A 24,215-nucleotide genomic window follows, 5' to 3' on the forward strand; every position below is an offset into this window, starting at 1 on the left:
GATGAATAATCAGCATCAATGGATATACCAGTAGATGATTTAATGACTAAGTGTGTAAAGGTAAATAATAGAACAGCGAGAGCAGTCTGGTAAGTTCAGAAAATTACATCACTTTACTGTAATGCAGCCTTTAAAACCCGGGAAAGACCTAGGCCATATTACCATATCTAAGATGATATCTAGCCTTGATAATCAATATATTGCCCGGGCCTATCTCAAGGTTTTCCAGAAGGGGGTTCCCTAATTCACATGCATTACTCATTATTTAAGAGCAATGAGGTCTGGTAGTGTAAAGCTCTAAAAATAGTTTGGAAGGAATCTAACAGAAGAAAGGGCCTACTTGGACCATATGCCAAACCAACAAGTCTCAGAGGCACCTCCCCAAATCGTCTTGAGGCAATGCATCAATCAGAACCTCCACATCAGTGGCAAATGCACTCAGCAGCCATAAAACTCCCAGATCAAGCAGCGAGCCGAGCCAAAACCAGAAAGGCTCTCCTCGGTAAACCCAAGCCCTTATCTTTGTCTCGTAAAAAAATAAAGAGTGCCTGAGAGTGTTACGATCCACTGGAACTGCTGTCCAGCACAGTACCTCTCTCTGTCTTTGCTGATCACACCTCATCTTCAACATCTGGAGCAGTTTACATAGATGTCAAAAAAAAAGTGCCCGTAATTTTGCAACATTACATCAACGATGGCTGTTAGGTCTTTCATTAAGGCCTGAGTTCAATCTTACCCATTCCTGTTACAAGTAGCCACAAATACAAGAACAAAACTCCTAAAAACAGCCGCACAGTAAATTCTATCTAAGGCTTTATCAATCTCCTCATTAGAGACAGGGATGCCTTAAATCAAAAGCTCAGTATCGCATCACAGACCGGCTCAAATCCCCCACATGTGAGCTGAAAACATTAAAATGACAACCGCCTAATGAAAAAAATGAGCAAATATAGAAAAAAGTGTCCCGCATGGGAATAGTATGGTGTGAAGCTGGTAAAACTGGAGATTGCTGCTGCTAACTCCTTCCATGAGATTTCCACGAGGAGAAGAAGACATGGAGACCTTATGGGTTCTATTAATAACTGCAGGTTCCATAGGAGGCTCTGTATATGGAAAGACAGATTTTAAAAGCATTGTTTTATCCTGTGCAGCTCTTGACATTTTCAGATTGCTTTTTAATTTAGAACGGGCTCAGATCAAACAGTTCATTCATATCGAGTACCGGTAACTCAAGAGGGGCCACCTCCAGTGTGTCTTTGCACAAGAGGAAAGAAGTTAAAGTTGACTACTACAGAACCCTTTCATCCCCATGACCAATCTCCTGTTACATACATTGAGCGCTTAGGCATAGACCAGGGCTTAGTCTAATTTCACGTGGAGATGTCCACACTAATTATTCGACTCCTACAAGAACTACAATGATTTACATTTTTGGACTTAGAAACCGAGACTGATCAGAAAAATACAAGAGCATAAAGTATCTACATGTACAATAAATCTGACAACTAAAGAAAAGTGGTAGTGATTTGATTTGAACGGTGTCTAATCTTCAAACAATGCGAGCAGCGGGAACACGATCACTTCCTGAGCTTTGCTTCAGAGCCCCGTGTCACTTTAGGACATAATAAGGCACATATGAAACCTCATGTATTTTGTTTGTAAATGGCCTCCAGTTTGTAAAATTGAACGTCAAAAACAAGTTGACAATATTTTTTTCTATTACTCTACTCTGTGCGCTACAAGTCCTCATTACAGCTCATTTGAAGCAATTACACTGTCAGCAGGAGCAGTAATCTCCGACTGCTGCTAAATGCCCAAATATCCACATTTGCTGGAAACTATAATTGTGAGCTGCTCTTGGTGTGTTGCAGATGGGCCCTATTGAGCAATCTGAATACCCCTAATATTATCCAGTTCCTCTCGAGGGGAAGCGCGAACATTAAAAAAAGGTCCAAATAATTCCACAAATTACACAGCCCTTAATGAACTTCAAAAGACGCATGGATGTTTTCACAGGCCAGCGCTCAGGCTTTAACAGTAATTAGGAAAACAAACCATATTAATGATATCATTTATCATTTCCACACTTTGGCCGCATGAGGCCCGCCACAAAGTTCCTGTCTCTACTGGACAAAAGAAACACTAATCTACTGAATATAAAAGGTACCATTTTCCATACACAGATCAGATTTTTTTCAAATCCTGTGGGCCATCACCCAAATGACTTGAGGGCTTCAGGGAGAACTGTCATGGCCCGGGTTTCTGCATACACCTATGCCAAACTCCTTGCAACCCTGCTGGAATCTGATTAAAACTGGACCAGGGCCTGACATGCACATGAACAGGATATCTAACCTCCAGAGAAATATAATCTCCTTCCTGTGAGACTAATGTGACAAAGGCCCACAGACCTTTTCCCTCAATCAAGGGAATTCTCTCTGGGCTGATCAAAGTGGAAAAGTGCCACCACAGAGATGACATGGCAAATTTTAGGATGTCAAAAGTGTAATAAAGATTAAATAAAAGTCACCAAACTACACAAATCTAAAGCATAGAAGTATACTGGCAGCATTTCCTTGGCTAAAGAACAGTAGTCCGCCTTCTGCCTCCCACTCATAGGAGAGAAGTGTAGCGGTTCATTTAAATTCCACATGCTAGAAGGACTTCTGCTGTACGTCTGGCTTTGCTCCAAATTATGTCCCACGGGTGCACATACTGCTGAATAATTTGTCCAAACGTCCTTTGCAATTCCCCCGAAATCTTCTTTTGACTGAAAGCCTTTTACAAAACATCTGTAACAAATAGTTGTTTTGAGACTAGATGCATTACACCAGCACCGGTACCAGTACATGACCTAAAGCTGTGTATGAAGCACAAAAAACAAGTTTCAATTTCCATCGAACTGAAACCTGATCGCATGAGCAGTAGCCACCTGCATCGTATGATATTTACCATTAGTTCTGGGCAGCTCAGGCTCATGTGTTACAATTTTTTTTTGCCGCAGTCTATATAATTAGCTGTAATTGACTTCTCTAGAAATGTGTTTCTTCTGGGACATCTGGCCTTGAAACTCCCAAACTTCTCATAAAGGCCCAGCGCCGAGCTACACTTTCAATTTTGCAAACTGCATGGGTGGCAAAGATAGGACCAGGCTCTTCTGCAAAAAACACATCGAAGAAAAATGACTTTCATATATGCTTAAAAAGATTAACATAAGTATAATTCATCTAAATACAATGATATAAACATTTCTTACCGATAATTTACAGAGACAACATCTCACTCTTAAGGTGCCCTGGGGGACTTTTCTTTTTATATTCTATCCAACACACGTCGTGTGTATTCTTGAGGTCTTGCAAACGTGCTGAATGCATTTTCTACTGATGAAGCCTGAAAACAGCATCGTTCACATTCCTGTTTCCTAGCTTGCAGTCTCTGCTGCAGTTGTTGGCGCGTTGTTGCATGAGACACTGGTAAAAGTGGTCTAAAAAGGCTACAGGGTACTTTTAAATCAGCCTAATTTGATAGAGATGTGAAACAATCTCAGTTTCTTTATGAATGCAAGTGTAAATCTTGACAATGAGAAGCACTGCTCACTGCTTGCAGACTAAATCTCTCTCTCAATTCGGAGTTCCCTGACAAGTTTTGGTCAGTGATCAATGAAGACAGACGTGGTGAGTGAGAGTACCATGTCTTCCTGAGGGGAAATCATACTGGCAATGTGGAACCAACCATTCTTAAATAACAATGTGGGGAAAACACAAGCTAATATGCTGGAATCCATCAGTTTAACAAATAAAGGCAGGTGCATCTCTTGATAAATTGAAAGTGCATTTGCAATTAGTTGATTCTGGTAGTATGGATGACAAACACACTTTCATCCCCAAATTTGGAAATCTGCTCCTCATTGCAGACGAACATTACAGCGCTCGCTAATGTACTTTTTTCCCCCAGAAGCTTTTGAAAATAAAGATTATCCAAATCACTGTTTTAAAAGGGCACAATTTGATAATTTGCCTCAACATGGTAAATGGACTGTACTTGTATAGTTCTTTTCTAGTCTTTCCGACCACTCAAAGCGCTTTAACACCACTTGTCATCATTCACCCATTCACACACTGAAGGCAAGGGCTAGGTGCCACCTGCCTATCAGACTAACTCGTTCACACACCGTAAGCACAGCTACGGGAGCAATTTTGGGGTTAGGTGTCTTGCTCAAGGACACACCGACGTGCAACTAGCGGAGCCGGGGATCGAACCGCCGATCCTCTGATTGAAAGACAACCAAACCAACTTGAAGCAGTGGGACAGAAAACTCCTGAAGGCCAGAGGGATTATTGGAGATGATTTGCGAAACAACTACAGATAAAAATAGTAATACTTGTTTATTTTTTTTGATTTGTTTTGTAACGAATGTATGGTATTCAAACATGAAACAAATATTCTGATTAGTAACTGATGCAAAAACAAGACCACATAACTGAAACTGTATGGAAAACATTGAACATATGGATCCAACATAAACCAAAAATGAAATGAATAGGCTGTAGTTTCTTTTCATGTGATTTGACACAAAGTCATGATTATAGTGTGCCTTTGTCACAAAAAGCCCACCACAGGGTTTTTGTGTATTTGAAACAAAGGCCATTACAAAGCTTTGGAATGGAATGAGAAAGCTTAACATGGCATGAGGAGGATTTCACTGAAAAGACAAGAAGGTCTGGCCAGCCCTGTTTCGGCCCTGTAGTGGAATCAAGGGTAATGTGTTTGTCATACCAGTGGAGAACTAACCTGGACTCCATCCCTCAGCTTGAGGATGCACTCCATCGTGTTGATGGTAATGACCACCGGCTCCGAGCCCAGCTTGGTCCAGGGTACGTGGATACGCAGCTCATGGATGTGACCGCTCATGAACGTAAAGGGCAGCTTCAACTCCTGTAAATGAGCAAATAAATAAAGATGAAAACAACAGACAGCTATGAGACTATAGTATAGAATAAACTGTACTATAGTGGTACATCTGCGATGCAGACACCATTGTAAGGACATGTTGGGATATAACCACAGAGGCTTCAAGAACATTTGGAACCTTCATCTATTCATCCATTTTCTAAACCGCTCTTTGAAACTAATATTTGACAAAGAGAGGGTAGTAAAAACAACAGCTACAGATTACATATTGGTCACGCTTTTAACAAAATCAGTCAGATTTTGTCACAGGCGGACAAATTTCTGCTCTGCATCTTGAACTACTCTGTGTGAGAACAAGCACCATGAAACCAGACTGGCCACACACAAGCTTTACATGCCTCCTCTCAAAGTTTAAGCCCAAAAAACTATTAACCAAACATATTTCTGCGAAAAAGCTGTGACAGATTTACAGTATGTCTGCTTGATAAGCCCAACAACGTTTCACTAAAAAATGAATCTTTATATTAAGCGCATGATCTCTAAATATACATTTCAAAAGAGGTACTGTTCAACTGAAATGCAATAAAACAAAGGAAAGGGGGGGATAATTGCCAAGGCTTTGACATAGCATTGCACATCAAAATCCTAACACGATTCCCACTGTCAGTTGGCCTAAAGCTGCTTCCAATAAGAACTTTCATCACAATCTCTGCTGGGTTAGGTAGTGTTTTGGTCTGCTCTTCAGAAGCAGTCAGAACCCACTCAAGAGAAGAGAGAGGTGGATTGATCTAATCCAGACATTACATGTGTAACAATGAACACTGTGTCAAAATAACACTGCAGAGCAACATATCTGGGTAAATCTATCAAACTCCTCCAGAATAACTAAATGACAGTAGAGATGCTGTGTTCCTGCTTGTTTTTTTATGCAAGTCAAGGCAATAGACTGGAACTATGTGTATACACTGTAGCTAAGACTTGCCTGCTTACTTTCACACATGAATTCCTTTACAATGTTTTCACTCTATTTCATGTTCTAAGTGAAACAGCTTAGATTCTGAACTTAATGTAAAGACGTTAGCACTGTCATGTTTATACGCTTAGGTACTTTGTTTGTGCAGAGACCAAAATGCTTAAATTACTAATTTTATAATGCTAAGGCATTAATGGCTTAACTGTATGATAATAATAATATTAATAATAAAAACAAAAGTGCAACAACCAATAAAAATCACAACAACAAAAAACTGAGTTATGAGCAAACACAACTTAAATCCTTTGTTGTAAATATCTAAAAAGAAAAATGTAAAAATGTGATTTTTAATAAGCAGGAAGGAGATATTTAGTATTAGAAAGCTGATATAACTTCAAAGCACTAGTTATTATTAATAGATAGAGACACCGATGGTAATCTATGAACCTGTGGGGCCCGAGCAATATGTACCACTAATTATGCATGAACACAAAAACACTTGAGTTAATATTTCTCCCAATAGTAGCGCTAAGCACTAGCTCAGAACTGCATAGGCATTCCTGCAATCACAATAACCACACTGCCTATTATGTGCCATTACATGAGAAAATACAATGCGTGTCGAGTCTTTACGCTTAAGAGAGCAGAGAACACATCCATACAGTACCTGCTCCAACACATCCAGCTTCAGGTCCAGCTTGCTGAGCACCACGTCTCCTCCCCAGAGAGACAGCTGCAGGTCGGATGGCTTCAGATTCTTAATGTACTTGTTGACATAGCTCATCAGGAGCGGTGTGACATAGGACTCCAACATCTTGTCCCCGTCCTGAACACGCATCAAACATCAAACAGACATTGTTATGTCATCCAACCCTGTGTTTATTTGTTCATTACAGTATTTACATATTCATATTCTCTTTTAGTATTAACATGACTGCTTCTGGAGCCTAGACCAGAGAACAGACAATTTTACCAGCAGATATTTGTATAGCTCATAGCACGAGAGCACATGTGAGGTTACTAACATTTGTTATGACTGCATTCCATTCAAGTGTGCCAGCTCCGAGACAGCAGCACTGTGCATGTCGGCTCACTGGCAAGGCTTAAATGGAATGGAGCCATCATTCATGATATTCAACTACACCAGTGCTTTTCCTGGTATGACAAGTCAAAATATATATTTCAAAAAAAGTCCTATTAATGTTGTTATTGTTGCTCTCTGCTCCAGGCTCAAGAGGGCGAAGAGAGACCCGAGGACACGGTGACACGTTTAAAAATAAATTGAAATACCCACTTGTTTAGGTTTGCTTTACTTTAGCATATTTATTTATCCCTGCCTTTCATGTCTCCTGATCTGTCTTCTATTTGCTTTTTTGTCTTTTATTATGAAGCACAGTGTTACATCTGCTCCTGAAAGGTGCATCACAAGCCATGCTACCTACTTACTGGCTTATCCTATCATGGAAGGGTCATAAAATGATATGTGCATTTTAAAACCAGCCATATTATAACATTAAGTTATATCTAGGTAGGCTGAGTGTGTAACGTTGATACAGATGGTCATGCAGAGCTCATACCTAACGTTAGACACAACAGAGACAGAATACGAATTCTGCTCGCATAAGTTGCAGGCCAATGTTTTACTAAGGTTTTTACTAACTTAGTGGTTCTACTTTGAAGAGGCTTGATGTTAAATCAAACGAGTGCCTGAATAAGCCTGCTTGCTAATGAGACTTCACTTTTTATGCACGCGACTATAGAGGAGAACGAGATTACTTGTTTGAGACTCCATTTCCAAATGGATAACGTAACTAAATATAATGTACCGTTTTAAATAAAGCGGTGTCGTACTGCGTAGTAAGAAATGTAGCGTTAACTTAACTACTGCAGAGTAGTTAGCCCGAGAGGCTAGCTATGCTCTCCTGTCATTCCAGCTATAGCTACACACCAGAGGACCAGAGCAAAGAAGCTAGGCTAACTGCTGAGAAGAAGTCTCCCTCACTTCGTTTAGCTGGCTGAAACGTGTAGCCACGGGTATATTTGCAGAACACCAAACTTACTTGACACCCGCTTGTATCCTGCAGCTATATCTTGAATTTGACGTTTAATATAACATATTTATCTTGGTTACTAACGTTAGCCACATCGAACAACCGCTTCAGCCCAAACGTCATCAGTAAACACCGACGCGGCTTCCGTATGCCTGGTGTTGCCTTTAAAGCTATTGGAAATGTGCGCTTCATCGTTCAGTGCACAAATAGTCGACAACCTTCTTATATACAGTCTATGTCTACAGCCCAAAGAAAAGTGGCAATAAAGGGAGACACAATACATTTCATCTGATGTGTAACTGGATGAAATTTGGTATTTAGAGCACAGACTTCGGAGGCTAAAAAGAAAAACACAGTAAAAATAAATCAATGAGAACATCAAGCAAATGCCTGATACACATTGTCACTTCCTAAATCGGTTACTGTAGCACCAGGTACCGCATTGGCAGTTGGTTGAAACACAAAAATCAGCACATAGCTGGTGTTTCAAAGTTTCTTTAATCCGAATTTCTGATCAACATGTGCTTGTTCTCACAACCCCAGCCGCACTATTACGGATTTCCGAGGATCGAGGAAGGCATCATTACATGTCATTTTCGTCATTTTCTTGCCCGCCCCTAGCCCTTACATGGCCATTAAAGCACACCTTTGCTGAGAGAGTAGAGGTAAAATTATCAGAATCAGATTCAGCTTTATTGGCCATGTAAGCGTGAGCATACATGGAATTTGACTCCGGTTACACATTGCTCTTATCGTACATACACACATAGAATATACAATAAACAAGAGAAATATAAAAACAAGGACATTAAAGACAACAAAGTAGAACAGAGAAACTAAGCATAAACATGTAATATTTAAGTACTATGTACAATATAAATATATTGAATTATAAAATAAATTATCGGCAGGCAGCACCTGAATAATGACAATATGAAGGAAACTTTTTCTTAAAACGATCGATTTTTTTTTTTAATATGTCCTACAATGACATCGGTTTAATTTCATGAACAGAGATTCTCTTCCTTCAGATATTGACACCGAGATTTATGCAAAAGTAAATGAAGGTGAATAATGAAGGCAAGCCAAGAGGGATCTTTGCATTTCGGTCACAGGTGACCTGCCTGGTTTCTAAATAGTTTATTATGGTGCGGATCTAATCTTAAATAGGCCATGAGATGACGTCATTAATGTTAATATACAACTGGAGGCTCACTGAAATTCACAGAGTAACAAATACATACAGCCCGGTGTCAAATTATATGGAGTAATAAAAAAAATATAAAGTAAATTATCTGTCTTTCTTTGTTTCAAAACCATGGATGAACTTGGAATATGGGCTCTTGGACAAATATATATAATACTGAGTTACCTAAAATAATACAGGCTAATCTTTACCTCGCTTTCAAAGTTTACACTTTTAATTTCAGCAGCCAATGGCTTCATTTGTGTCAAATCTGTCTCTGAACACTTTGCTTCTGCGGTTATCCATTTTATGCTACTTCGTACTTTTACTCCACTACATTTTGGAGGCAAATATTGTACTTTTTTCACTACTTTAGTTTGACAGTTTTTACTGGTTACTTTGCAGATTCGGGTTATCAATACAAAATATACACCATAATCACAAAAAATAAATCATGATGCAATATTATGGATTACGGTACCCAACAGTGCAATCAGAGCCACCTTCAGCTTCAACATAAAAGTGATATTAATGCATCACTAATTTTAATATACAAATGCATAACGAGTCGTTTTACTTTTGGTACTTTAAGTGTATTTTGATGCTAATACTTTTGTATCATTGATTACGTAAGATTGTATACTTGTAACAGAGTAGTTTTACACTGTGTGGCTGCTTTTACTCAAGTGAAAGATCTGAGTATAGCCTGTTCTTCCTGGCTGAGGGCCACGTATGCATATATCCTCGGAGTAGCGGGGCCCAGAGGCCCGTCGGTGCAGCCTCTCCCCTGTCAGTTAGATAAAGCTTCCTGAGTACACAGTCCGCAACATGGGCCGTTCGCCGATGAACTTGTCTGTCCACCGTGTCCGACAATGTGTGCTCCCCATTACTGTCAGTATTCTGAAGGCATTCATTCAGCCCGAGATGAGAGAGAAAGTAGGCCCTATTTGATATCATGTTATAGGGCCCAAGTTTAATTCAGTTTCTTGATCAACCTATAATCAGGTCATCAGGACCAACGCTGCTTATATCGCCGCACCTTAAATCTGAATTCATTGTACGTGTTCAAAGCCAGCAGCAAATACAACGAGGGCGTAGTTTGTTCGCCTGTTGTTCTGCTTACACAGCGTGATCCTCATGAACAGATACAATGTGTGGAAAATGTACCATTTTCATTTTCATCCGTTATTGCTGATTAATTGGTTTCCTTTCCGCCATTGTCCCAACAAGTTGAAATAAAAACGAATTCAGAAAAGCAACAGACTGGTCTTACTTGTTTAAAAATGCCAACATGTTCACTTGTGAGAATTAATTTCCTTTTTCTCAAAAAAACATCTTTATTATACACCTCCATTGCATCAGCATTAATATCATATAGGCTTCAGAATCTGAATTGGTTTAACTATAATATAAAACTATAATCACATTATTTAACCAGGATGATACAGATTTAAATTCAATGATAGAAAATATCTCCCTTATTTGCAAAAAAAACGCCTAATGTTTTGTCATTATCATTATCATATTTATTAACTCATTGTTTTGAATTATTATTGCATGCTCATCATCCATCTTTTCATATTTGCGTTTTTGGAATTGTTTTGTGATTTTGCATAATTTATTTTCCCGGATATCGGTTGTTTTCTTGTAAATATGAGCTTGCTGGAGACGTTGCACATTGTTGCCTTTCCATTTAAGAAATGATTCGGAAACAATTAGCCTGCCGTGCGTAACAACCTGTGTCTTAGTTAATGCCCTTTCAGCAGCACCGAGCGCCGTTTTAAATCATCTGTTCTTACTGAAACTAGTGGTTTCAGAACATATTTTCGACCCCATTAAATACAAATGCTGGAGTTGTTTTTTTTGTTTTTGGGGGGTCAAGCAATTAATCGCGCTGTCAGGTGAAAATCAGGTTTTTTAAACGCGTCTTTGGTAGCCAACAATGACGAGAGAAATCATGAAACAACAGGCCTGAAGGCCAAGTAACACAGACAGACAGAGAGAGATGAGGAGGGAGTCAGCGGGAGAGAGCCTCACTTTGTCTTCACCGAATTATAAAAAAACGACATATATATAGATATATAGATCGTTTGATTCTGCCACGGATCATAGCTCTGATGGTTAATATTCAAGCACATTTGTATCCGACCAGTGGCCGAGAGTGTGATGAAATCCAAAATCTGTGAATTTCTACATTTTCACAAATGTAAACCTGGATGTTTAAGCATGGCGTCCCGAGCGCTCCCCATTTCCCCTGGGACCTGCTTCTACTCTGTACAATAATAGTAATAATAATCATAATAAAAATAAAATAAATATATTTAAACAGTGATCACCTAGCTCAAATATGCCCACATTTAAACTTAAGTGGCATTGATGTTGTTGTACATAAATTAATATGCTCAATAGAACTACAGAGCTAAGGTCTCAAAACAATCAAATCAGTTTTCTTTTTTTTCTTTTCAGTTTGTATAAGTGATGAATTAATGAACCTTGATAACCCCCCCCCCCCCCCCCCCCCACACACACACACACACACACACAAATAAAAAAACAACCTGTTGCTCGGCCACGTCTAATCTCACTGGTTTAGATTGCTCTCTTTGGTAGCTGCTGGTTCCTTCTGCCGGTGTTTACGTTAATTATGATATCAGAGGTGATGTAGATAAAGACGTGTGATATGGCTGCTAATGCGGCTAATATAATACTAATCAGTCCTCTGAATATTGAAGACAATCCTGGGACTTAAAAAAACAAGTCTGTCTTATAATTATGATATCATTATCATTTTATTGTTTAAAAACAACACTCTGATTCTTTAATATATAAAATCAATTATCACACAGATGACTCTGCATTTTGATGACATCCCTTCTGCAAGGCTTGTCCTTAAAGACATGTCATGCTCTGCTGCTAACTGATATCTGGTCTACTATAAAAAGCCCAACAAGTCTTCCTCACTAAGCTCAGCTGGCTGTAAACATAGACTCATTTGATAGGCATTTCAATATGGGCTTCGTGTTAGCATCATAAAATAAACACAAGAGCACATGCGAACATATCATGGAAATATTTATTTCTAAAATACAATTTAACATACTTTAAACTTATGACTGTTTTTTTTACACCTTTATCATTTCAAGGTCAGGGGAAAAAAAATAAAAAAGCAACAGTATGTACATGGTCTTGATATTTACAGGTGGACATGGCCATGGCTCCGCTGCTTGTCCCACATGAGATGCAACAGATCTCCACTCTGAAGTGTGCGGCAGTAAACGTGTCCTCGTTTGGAGAATGTCTTTTGAAAAAAACAAACAGCCGCTGACTTTTCTTCCTGCGGGTTGTTTTTCTGTTTGTATATGTCCATTGTTTTTTGTTTTTGTGTTAGTGTATCGGCTAGTAGTCCTGATGCGGGCTGTGCGTCAAACTGTGCCTTCGCAAGTCACAGTTGCGCCGAAACACCTTTCCGCAGCGGCCACAGCTGTAGGGCTTGATGTCTGTATGGGTGAGAAGGTGAGTTTTCAGGTTACTTCTTTGATTAAAGGTTCTTCCGCATGTAGGGCATTTGTGGGGGGACTCCTGTTTAGATTTAAAGCAAGCAAAGGATTATTCCCTTTAATTGTATAGAACGTCTAGAAATTGCAGCTTTCATTGATCTGAATAAATCCTCTATTTATTGCGTCAGTTGTAACTCAAATCGTCACATGAATTGTGTCTAGCATTTTAGTTTTGATTTGGTAATTGGCCAAGCATGCAGTTGTTGTGTGAGACTGTGAGTCCCATGCATGCAGCAGACAGAGCATTATGGGTGAATTATGAGCATAACGTATCACATAGTTTAGTGAGGATTAAAAAAATGATGGTGACTTGTTAATATTTCCAGCTTACCTGCATGTGTAAGGTTTTATGGACGGCTAGAGTTCGAGACTGACAGAATCCCTTCCCACATTCTTGACATTTGAATGGTTTTTCCTTGGAGTGGATGTATCTGCAAAACAGAAATGACACTTCATCAAAAGGCTGCTCGTGCGTGGACTCGCTGTGACAAAGCCCAGAGTCAAAAAGGGCGAAAGAGCTCTGCTGTGTAAACTTGATGCGGAAAAGTGCTTTAGCGCCCTCGTGGAGAAAACGCTGGGAACAGCCCGTATGTTGTAGAAACATTACAAATATATATATATATATATATATATTATTACTTGTAAGTCATGAAAGGGTTATTTAGATACATTTGTGCTTTAAATCACGTGCATCATTAGGAATACTGCCCGGGATTTAAGCCCGCTCCGCCCTCCAGCACCTCCTAACCCCGTGCATAGTTAGCTCTATATCTGGTAAAAATCAGCCCTACCTGTGGTCTCTGAGATGGTCCTGCCTTCTAAAGGCCTTGTGGCAAATATCACAGGTATAGGGCCGCTCGTCCGTGTGGGTCCTCTCGTGGATGAGGAGGTTGTAGGACTTGGTGAAATGCCTACCGCAGAACTTGCAAATAAATTCCTTTTTAGTCTTGGACGGGAGCCTTCCCCGGGTGGGTTTTCTGTCCGGGGACAGCTTGCTCAGCTCGGAGATGGTTCCCCCTAGCCCCGACGCCAACTTCACCAGATCTACAGCTTTTGGCGGGTCCTCCTGAGTGGCAGCGAGGGCCAGGTTGGCGAAGTCAAACCTCGGCCTGTCCTTATGCAGCGAGGGAATGCCGTACGCAACGGCGGCCTGTTTTGGATGGAAGAGCTGCGCTGCGGCGGTGAAGGGCAGCGCCGGGAAGGGAATCCTGGGGTCCACAAGACCCTGGGCGGCTGCCATCTCCGTGATCGTCGACCTCAGTCCTTGGATGTGTGGGTAACCGAGAGTCCAGTGGTTCATGTGCATGGTTTGCACGGCGCTGAGGCCGTACAGCCCCTGCAGCTGGTCAGCGGGGAAAGTGTTGACGGCCTGCAGGAAAGAGTAGTTTGTAAGCTGCAGGGCCGGGTGCAGGGGGATTGGAGCGTGCAGGGCTTTGCTCCCCATCTCGACTCAGACCTCTGAAGAAGACACGGTGATAACCCTGTCGGGGAACAAAACAAAAATGATGAGTGTTCATCGTCAATGTCACATTAGAGTGATCATGTTACAGTAAAAAAACAAAACAGTTGTACTATAGACTAAATACACACATTTTGATTCTGATCTAACGTGAAAACATTTATTTCATGAACACTATTCCCCAGTCATCAAAGTGGATCAATTCTGCTGAGATTAGGGCGAACATTCATTATTACATTTTTTAATAACTTTCACAAAGCAAATCCATTGTGAATGTGGTTAAGATGCAGCAGTATTTTCCTTTAAAGCCTGTTTGACACGAGTAGAACCACAATGAGAATGTAAACACGTATTTTACGCATGAACAATACGTGTGTCCCTTAAAACAGAGATGACCAATATTATATTATACATACATATATATCTATATATATTTATATATAGATATATATATATATTTAAAAAATATATAAAATATATATTTAAAAAATCAAAACAGTCATCTAACTGTAATTCAATTAAGTGGGTGTGAAGGACTCATATGGCACCGATTAACGCTGTGGAATACATATCCAGATCGCTCCGAATGAAGCACTAAATCTCGAGCGCGGTAATTAGAGAAGACACGTTGTTGTTTTTGACGGTTGTAGCTGGTGTTTCACAATGCAAAAACACACGTGCCCTGTGGATTTGTAGGAGTTTGAAATTTTGCACGCGGAGATCAAATGCGCGCGTGAGTCAGGGCAAAACACGCAAAAATGCTGGCCGCAAGAAAGCCACTTTAATCTCGGCTGGATGTGCATGTGCTTTTTATTTGCGTGCTCGCGGGACTGCAGCCAGTTCATCTCACAGGCCTGAAATTGAGCTTTAAGGACTATTTTATTTATGCTGCATGTTCTCATGGGGGACCTGTGTTACAGGAGCTGCACATCTCCTTCACATGCAGGACAAATAAGGTGAAGTGTATGATGTGAAAAAAACCCGTGAAGGCCCGGTTCCATGTTTGTGGAGATGACAAGTTCTGTTTTCCCATACAGGGAAAAAGAAAACCGTGTAAATTCAAGACTCAGGGCTGGCAGCGAGCCAGCGCTGCGACGGTGAGCTGACCTTTAGATTATGTTGAGAATTAAAAAAAAACAAAAAACTCACTTTTCTATTTTGATCATATGTTTTGCTCTTTTTTCAGATGAAATCGTATTTCTAACGTAATGGGCCACGAAGTTCTTGAAGCTGAAACTTTCTGGAGATTTGGACATTATTCTCACTCTCAGAGGGGCTTGCTGGGGAGAGTCCTGCGGTACATGTCAGCCGGAGGGCTGATCGCATGTTTGGGTCAGGTCGTTTACATTTGTTACACACAGCTTTTGGATTTCTTTCCACTTCGCTTTCCCCTTTTTCACAGACGGGACAGGGTTAAATTGAAGTTTGCACAGGTGCAGCACGAGTCACCGCGCAGCCACTTGTTGTTCTTCGCCCATGTGTGCAACTTTGTCCGACCTGTTCTTTCTTTCAATAACCTTTGGACTATATTTTACACTCTGACAGCAGTAGTGTTCTCTGGTTCAGGTTCTACATTTCTACAAGTCTTTAGAGACTGCTTGTTTCGGCAATGTTGTGCACTGCGGGACAGAGAGCTGTCACCTCAAGGTGTTGATCATCACGAAGCAACAATCACGTCTAATAACAGAATTTCACTTAGTCCGTAGTCGTGGAAAGTTTGCTTTTTACTGACAGTTTGATATTTTTGGTTTAAAGCGCAAACAGTAAAAGGGAAATATTTCCTTTGGATGAAACGTTTTTAACAAGTGAGCTGAGTGCTGTTTGTCCCCTTCTTGCAGACGGCTGGCAGAATACCCTGACAAACGGAATCTTACCCAAATAAAAAGCTGCCAAAGGTCCTCGCGTTATGTCAGTAATCCACAGTAACTATAGAGGCGACGAGCTCCAATAAAACGCCGCGAAAAGTTTTCCAAGTTCCAAGTCCATAAAACTTTCACGTAGCCATGCAGTCAGCCGGGAAGTCTCGGACCTTTGCGGGGATCTGATGAGTTGTGAGAAGTTGTGGCAAAAAAGGGGGCGAAGAAGTTTGGAGGAGAGGCAGCAGCAGCAGCAGCAGCAGCGTGGGAGTCTCCGTCCGGAGCTGGGACTGGAAGTGTGCGTAATGCGCACCGGTCCTTCACTTTTCAGGGCTCCGGGGCTCTCGAGCGCTCAGCCCGCCCTCCGACACGCCTCCACCCCCCCAACCCCCCCTATCATTAACTCCAATGTTCCTCCTCTGTTTATTTGTGTTTGGATAGCAACTAGGGCTGCAGACCATTGTAGAGGAGCGTGTTCCGTTCAACCTGCCTCCTCTGACACCTCTCACAGACCATTCAGCCAAGGCTGATGCCTTCTTTTGGAGATTGGAAGGGCTCGTTCACCCCCCCCCCCCCCCCTTCCCCCTTCCCCCCTTCCTCTCAAACTCCATGCTTTTAAAAACGTGCTTTTTTGGATACTTTAAATACTTAAAAGATTTATTATTATTTTATCTTTTCAATTTTTTTAAACTATAGAACTAATTTGCGAGAATGGAGGGCACGCGCAAGAGCCACCACATTGAGTCGTTTTATTTCTTTGTGGTAAGATTACAACAATTCTGAGGTTTGTGACAGAAAAAACACCCACACACCCTGAGATCAGCAGCATGGTGAACTGATACAAAGTAAGCAGTTAAAGTCACTTGTGGTCTTCTGACAATGAGCTGTTCTTTTTCTTCTTCTACAGTTTAATATTTCTCATGAAATTGTATGAAAACTTCAAAATATAATTAGCTAATTACTTCGTCACGAGAACGCCACACAGGTAAAAAGGCCTGTTGCGACACAAGTCATCCTACATGTTCTCCAAAAAAATGAATGATTCAAAGTATATATATTTGATATATTGTGTGCAATTAAATATTCTGTAATATGTTGAGGGACCTTGGTCAGCCTTAATCAGAACTCTCTTTTGTCCAAAAGCAGATACAATTCTGTCATTCTTTCATATTTAATTTACCCATTACTCACATTGTCCAGTCAGTTGTTGTTTAATTTATTGAAAGTGAATATGTGATGTTAATCAGACTGCTCTTTAATCAAACTGCGGTTTGTTTCTGGTCACAGATTTAGATGCAAAGTAATTAAGACTTATTTTGACAACTCGGAGCAGAAGTTAAAGTGCGCCTCTTGGTGTGCCACACACACACACACACACACACACACACACACACACACACACACACACACACACACACACACACACACACACACACACACACACACACACACACACACACACACACACACACACACACACACACACACACACACACACACACACACACACAGTGGCTTTGTGATCATTCGCAGGCTTTCAACAGGTTGTTTATTAAGCGAAGATGTTTGATTTTTTTTTTAAGTCACAGGAAAATTTACCGAATACAATTTTAAATAAAAACATTTTTCAAATTTAAGTCAAGTATGAAAACGTCTAGTATATTTATTGTAATGAAACGTCAAAATGCAGAATCAGTCTTAATTTATTTAATTTAATTATTTCACAATTTTAACATGAAACTTATATGTAAAACTCTAGTTTATAAAATGAATGTACAATTTTCTGATGTTCAGAGCAGCAGGACTGTTGTTGCAGCTCTTGTCTTTGCTGCACAGAGTTGGTCTGCAGCGCCGCCTATTGGGGCTTTAAAGAAACAACACGCTGTTTCCTCTTTTACTAAAGCTGTTTGCGGCTCAGAACACTCACTGTCAGAGCAGCTTCATATTTTCTGTCAAAATCGCTGACAAAACAGCTTTGATGAAATGTCACACAATGGAATGCTTTAAAAAAATAATAAATATTAAAGGTAAAAATAAATCATCCCACCAGACGAAAAACTAATATATTTAATTACCACCCCAACGCATCATTGGAGCTTCTGATCTTTTCATGCAGGTATTTAAAGCAGAATTAATAATAATAATAATAATCTCCGTTCGTTACATGCGAGATAACAACAAATATATACGTTGAAGACATTCCATGTTTCCAGGAGCTCGTGCAGCCTAATTGTCGTTTTCTTAAGAGCTGCAGAACATGTTCTGCACTCGACACGCTTGTGGTTTTTTCGTTGGGTTTCATATCACCCGGGCCTCATGTCTTCACTGTCAAAACACCGAGACGGATTAGAAGCACATAAAACCCCACAGCTTTACATGATAGACGATGACATTTTCTCAACGTATCCTTTTCACAAAAAAATGTATAACATTGTTATATTGTGTTCATTTTTTGTCCTTGGAAAGAGGCCATTTAAACAACCATTTAAATATCTCTCGGGCTGCTCTTTAAAAGGCTACAATCGCCAGTAATTGAATTCCATTTTACCAGCAATCTAGACAGTCGAAATTCATTTCTATCTTACAAAATAGGTCAGATATTTCCTGGAAGGAAAATATCGACTTCCTGGAGAAGCAAGCTTTTTTCTCTTTAGTTAAAAGTTTAGAGATGATATATATCTACACTATATATACATCCACTATATATACATCCACGCGATATAGATCTACGATATATCCATCCACGTTACACACATCCACGATATACATATACACTATATATTCATCCACGATATATATATACACACTATATATACATCCACGATATACATACACTATATATTCATCCACGATATACACATCCGCTATATACACATCCACTATATACACATCCACTATATACACATCCACTATATATACATCCGCGATATACACATCCACTATATATACATCCACGATATATATATACACACTATATATACATCCGCTATATATACATCCACGATATATATATACACACTATATATACATCCACGATATACATACACTATATATTCATCCACTATATACACATCCACGATATACACATCCGCTATATACACATCCACTATATACACATCCACTATATATACATCCGCTATATATACATCCGCTATATATACATCCATATACACATCCACTATATACCTATCCACTATATATACATCCACAATGAATCATGTTTTATATACTTTAGCATTATTTATTTTCTGATAGTATGTCTACATTTTATGGGGTGAGTGTCTTTTTGTCCTTTTATTGTGTCTTATAATATCACAGTTAAATACGAGTCAGATAATAGGAACACAGAGTAATTTGATCTTGTCTCAGTGTTCCTGAGGTATTGCACGTGGCCTTTAGTATACTTTTTTTTTTTTTTTTTAATGCTATGGCTACAGCAGACAGTGTGCGATAGGATTACTGTATTCTCTGTAGTGAGTTAGTGCCTTGCCCTTTGGCCCTGCCCCGAGTCCCCCTGCAGCCGCCATCATTCTCTGAGATAACCTGACTCCCACAGCAGAGTATCAGTGTTGCAGCTCGGCGCAGCTGCCAAGCCTGTAATGGCCGACACTCCTCTTCCAATAACACAGAGAGACAGAGCAGCAGATATTATTAATAAACAATATTAGAGAAAATGATTTCTGACCTCTCTTGTCAAAGTAATTTATTATTTAAACAAATATAAAAAAGAGTTATTGATATGTAATATATGTAATATGCTCTGGTCTGGTTTATTGGAGTTTTATTTGAAAGATATATTTCTATATTTTTTTAGATGTCAGGCTTTTTCCTAACTAATATTGTAACATACTCTTTCCCTCGCAGTGATGATGAGTTGTTCATAACAGCGTCAGAAATTAAGTTCAACCAAAGGGAGAATTAAAATCAATAGACCTACAGATTATTGGAACCTGTTTGTGTCTTTCTTCTAACGTAATCTCAAGTTATGTGTTCTGCGTCCCAGCTCCTCTCTGATTTCATAATACAACATTCAGCTGCAACATGACCTACCCTGACCTGTGGTTATCCCGTGCCACCTTGCTTTCTAATGCTGCTCCTTACCTCTGTTATACTCACATGCAGCCAGTCCTTGACAGGAAACTCTTCTGGAGTGTGACTGGGTCTGTGTGCATGTTGACAGACAGGATGTCAGGTCCATACTAAGAGAGCAGGGGGGGGGGGGGGGGGGGGGGGTAAACCTGTCACTCTCACCTACCTGCTGTGGTTTCAAAGCCCCCACATCCCCACCTACACTCTCACTCATCCTGCCCCTGCAGCAGCTCTCAGGATGGCTGTTTTTTTCACCCAGAGACCCCCATAGAGTCACATTTTCCTCCACATCACACTGTTTCACCTGAAATCATGCACTTCTAGAGAAAAAGGAGGTCTTGCCTCACGGGTTGTTGTCGTTTGAGGGTGAAAGTCTGTCATGAATTAATGCTGCAGATGTGAGATGTGAGATGTTTTTTTTTTCAGATAGAATGAACACTAACTGATTTAAATAACCCGCAAGCAAATCATTTATACAGCAAGGACAATAGGAGGATAGTAGATATCTCTGTTGGGCATATAATGACATATCTGATATCATAAAAAACACTAGGCTTTACTGTTTATTTATTTTGTTAAAGTTGTCTTTTTACAGCAGAAGTTTGGTTTAGGTTTATTTGCTGCCATCCTTTGTATAACTAATCCTTTTGTAAGTTTTGACAAGTTAATTTAAAACTGCCTTTAGGTATTTTTCACGCCACCTAACTAAGAAGGAGTCCACGAGTGAGAGCGGTTCAGCAACTGGAATAAACAAAGTCAGGTGGACTAATCTGATTGGGCTCATTTTGAGCTCTTTAAAAGCAGATTTCTGATAGACATAATATACTAAAATTAACTGTATTTAAAAAGTTAATTTTATAAGTTTTGAATTCAGATATCAGTGAAAACAATAGCTGTCAACATGATGCTGTTGTCACGTCTGAATCTGGAAAAGAAATACTGACAACTATGGATAAACACACATCAATCATGTGTAAATAAAAGGAGTAACTCACATTTCCACCATATTTAAACCAGACACATGGTCCAGTTAATCAGTAAACAGCTTCAAGCTGGTGCAGGTTTTGAGAAACCAGATGAGGAAGACACTCTGCAGTATATGCTGGAGTTCAGCTGGGACAGCCACATGCTCTGTCTCATTGCTGTATTGTGCAAGATTGCCCCCTATTGGTTCTCCTTCACACTGCTATTGCAGCCTTTCATGTTGAACCACTCAATGACGAGTACATCGTTGTCAGTTTTAGTGCGAGAGTAAATGTCCTGAATACATTCATTAAATTCAACTTCTCTGCTCCAACACATAATAACTGTTTGTTCTAATTGGTTTGTGTGCATCTTTTCTGGAAATGTTTTACCTTCCACTCACAACTTTAAACATGAGGAAACACTATGGAGATAGACTCACTGATCATGTGTGTGTGTGTGTGTGTGTGTGTGTGAGCAGGAGGACTGGCAGTGTGTCGGGTATATACAGTGCATTCCTCTGGTCTCCTGCATGATCTCTTCTCCATCTGCTGTCCATTGCCACCCTCCTCACTGGTCTCCTGCCATCTGCTTAACAGGGCTCGGCACCTTTGCGTGACCAAAAGGCCTTTTTCGTTCCCTTGCCACGTCATCCACTTTGCCAGAGAGGCGAGACCGCCACGATATCGTGCTCCTTCAACCAATAAAAAGCCGGCCAGTTAATGCAGCTCAAGCCTGCAGCACCAAATCCCTTTGTCAGCAAATAGCTTCCTGTGGTTGTCTGTGCTGGCCGGGCGCTTCTGTAGAAGAGCCCCCCTCCCCCCCCCTCTGCTATTAACATGAAATCTCTAGTTATTTGTTGTCTGGTCTGGTGGCAAGCAAACTGAAGAAGCAGGAGCAAGGAGCCGAATCTGTGTATGATCATGAATGGGCCTCGGTTAAACAGACATCTGATCTCGGTTGAGTCATTGGCTGGTTTAACTGATAGCAACACCAACTAAGCGTTTGATTAAGTCCACATTCATTAGAGTTCAGATACATTTTCTTTTGTGTCTCTGCCGTGCTTGTATCCGTGGTGGGATGGAGTGAGGCAGACATTTTGGTGTAGATGTGAAAAAATGCTGAAAGGATTGCTGGAAAGATGAGAAAAGAGGAATAGATGGAAAGTGAGAAACAAAGATATAGCTGAGGACTTCCCAGCCCATAACATGTGTGTGCATGTGTATGTGTGTTGTGGTGGATTTGGAGAATCTATGTGTAAGAAGTCGGCCTCCACAGCTACGATACAGACAGAGAGGCTCATATCAAACTGTCTGGAGCCCCGCTGTTAGGTCACTGCGTTGTTGCATTGTTACATGTGCTCGTCATGAAAAAAGGCTATTTTCCCAAAGCATGTTACTCAGCTGTAACAGGCGTGACCTTTTTGTTGCCGGGCGGGGATTCTCCGGATTCAGCTGCTCTGCTGGTGTAAGGGCTGGGTTCGCCTTTTTAAAAGGTGCCTCATGCCTTGTTGCCCTCCACACATTGCATCATGGCTGGTTTGCCTCTTTCCTCACTGAACGCTGACGGCTCACTTTACTGGCTTAGCTCAGTTAAAATCTATTATGAATCCAAGACTTTTTTTATGTGGAACCTTTTCCTGCTATTATGGATATTAATTCAGTTTTTGTTTTTCATTTGGAGGCACTGCTCGTAGCACAGATATAGCACACAGTAACGTTTTTTATATGAGATCTGGTCCATTATTGATCATGGAAATCTAATCTGATTGCAAGCATGTCCATATGTGGTGGTATATTCTTTATAAACCTTAAAGGAATAGTTTGACATTTTTGGAAATACTGAATACATAATACTAAAATGACTTAAGCTAACTAATTAAATATATCTAGCGGGGTTGTGAGGGACTATTTGTTGGCCAGGAGCAGTGACTTCCTGCAGTCTCCATTGGTACTTGGCAACAAAACTAAACTAAACTGAACTAAACGTTTTTTTGTAGTTTTTGTACAGATTTTGTTTGGATTAAACGAATGAGATATATTGTGTTCCTCCACATTCAGCTCAACTCTGTACTGTTTCTCCTCCTCAGGAGGTTCTTCTCCTCCTCCTCCTCAGTGCGCTTTAGAGGTACTCATGGATTTTGTGACCTTCCTACAGAGCCAGGCTAGCTATTTCCACCTGTTTCTATTCTGTCTGCTAAGCTAAGCTAAGTGGCTACTGGTCTTAGCCTTACATTTAATGTACAGACATAGGAGCTGGGTTGTGCCCGAGCAAAACAAGTTCAAACAACGCTCCCGGCAGAAATAAAATGTGCGTCCGAATGGCCACACTGGAAGGTGGAGTGAATAAGGCAGGCCTTCAGTATGTTGTACGGTTGTTCACATGAAAAGCGACAGAAGAAAAAAAGAGCTGAGCGAGAAGTTCAAACCCCGGCTCCAGCTTTGAAGATTGGTATCAGTCTTCTCATCTAACTCTCAGCGAGGCCGCAAATAGGTGCATTACCCAAAATGTCGAACCATTGCGCTGAAACTGCTCTGACACAGTCTCACAAAAATGCTCTGTTCTTTGCTGCATGTCTCCTTTTAGCCTGAAGTCCACTGTATAACACTGTGATTGAAGTTGTGACTTTGTGGGCCTGAGGCGTTGGAGCTCTGGGTGTAACTGCACTGCCTGCACTCCCTGCTGCCGATCAGCTCCTGCCGGAGAGGTGACGGACAGTAAAACCCTCCCAGCACCTGTTTCCTGGCCCCCGCTCATGTACTGTTAATAGGCTGATGAGAGATATTAACAAAGTTACAGCAGCACGCTGGAAGGATAAATCAACAGAGTGGCAAAGAGTGTCTCATCCAGTCTGTCAGACGTGACAGTTTTAAAAGGTCCCAGTGACCCGCTGCATCCTTCCGGTACCTGAGATGGAACCATGGAAACAGAGCAGAGGACGGAGCGATGAGAGTAACAGGGCGTGGGTGGAGAAAGTAAAGGAGAGTTTGATAGAGACATGAAGACATGGAGAGACAGGTAGGAGGGACGAATGTTTTGAAGGAGCAGGGGAAAGATGGAGGGATAGATGAATGGGAAGGGGTAGATGTGAGGAATGGATAGATGGAAGAAGCTCCTGTTATGATTCAGTCCGATCAGGCCTCTTTGAAAGTGCTCTGTGATGTTGCTGG

The 24,215-nt window shown here is 40.6% G+C and overlaps 2 protein-coding genes across 17 annotated transcripts in view; both read right to left on the minus strand.

Moving 5' to 3' along the window:
- The window catches only part of vps13b (vacuolar protein sorting 13 homolog B), a 336,932-nt gene extending 328,860 nt beyond the window's left edge, over positions 1 to 8,072 (minus strand). For all 15 annotated transcript variants that reach the window (XR_012957588.1, XR_012957587.1, XR_012957586.1 and 12 more), the window contains exons 1-3: positions 7,945 to 8,072; positions 6,552 to 6,710; positions 4,792 to 4,935 (exon numbers count right to left, since the gene is read on the minus strand). Coding sequence is in view for 11 of the 15 variants with exons in the window: in XM_076105383.1 (XP_075961498.1) it covers positions 4,792 to 4,935; positions 6,552 to 6,698 (291 nt within the window). In the remaining 4 variants the exon portion in view is untranslated. The remainder of the gene's footprint in view (positions 1 to 4,791; positions 4,936 to 6,551; positions 6,711 to 7,944) is intronic.
- Positions 8,073 to 12,193: 4,121 nt separating this feature from the next.
- Positions 12,194 to 14,122, minus strand: osr2 (odd-skipped related transciption factor 2). Of its 2 annotated transcripts, none has more exons than XM_076105401.1 (3): positions 13,470 to 14,122; positions 13,010 to 13,109; positions 12,194 to 12,618 (listed from the first exon to the last, which is right to left on the minus strand). In XM_076105401.1, the coding sequence occupies exons 1-3, from the start codon at positions 14,120 to 14,122 to the stop codon at positions 12,544 to 12,546; spliced, it is 828 nt and encodes a 275-aa protein (XP_075961516.1). In that variant the 3' UTR covers positions 12,194 to 12,543. The 2 variants fall into 2 exon arrangements, with proteins under 2 accessions (XP_075961516.1, XP_075961515.1); XM_076105400.1 differs by having other exon boundaries at positions 12,194 to 12,700.
- Between the last annotated feature and the right edge of the window lie 10,093 nt (positions 14,123 to 24,215).

This window comes from Anarhichas minor, unplaced genomic scaffold, assembly GCF_050575085.1.
Source record: "Anarhichas minor isolate MPS153535 unplaced genomic scaffold, ASM5057508v1 ptg000032l, whole genome shotgun sequence".
Classification (NCBI taxonomy): domain Eukaryota; kingdom Metazoa; phylum Chordata; class Actinopteri; order Perciformes; family Anarhichadidae; genus Anarhichas; species Anarhichas minor.

Coding starts and splice junctions, on each gene's coding strand:
- osr2 (XM_076105400.1), bottom strand. CDS start 14,122: ATGGGGAGCAAAGCCCTGCACGCTCCAATCCCCCTGCACCCGGCCCTG. Junction 13,110..13,469: donor GACCATCTCAGAGACCACAG/GTAGGGCTGATT, acceptor TCTGTTTTGCAG/ATACATCCACTCCAAGGAAA. Junction 12,701..13,009: donor ATAAAACCTTACACATGCAG/GTAAGCTGGAAA, acceptor AAATCTAAACAG/GAGTCCCCCCACAAATGCCC.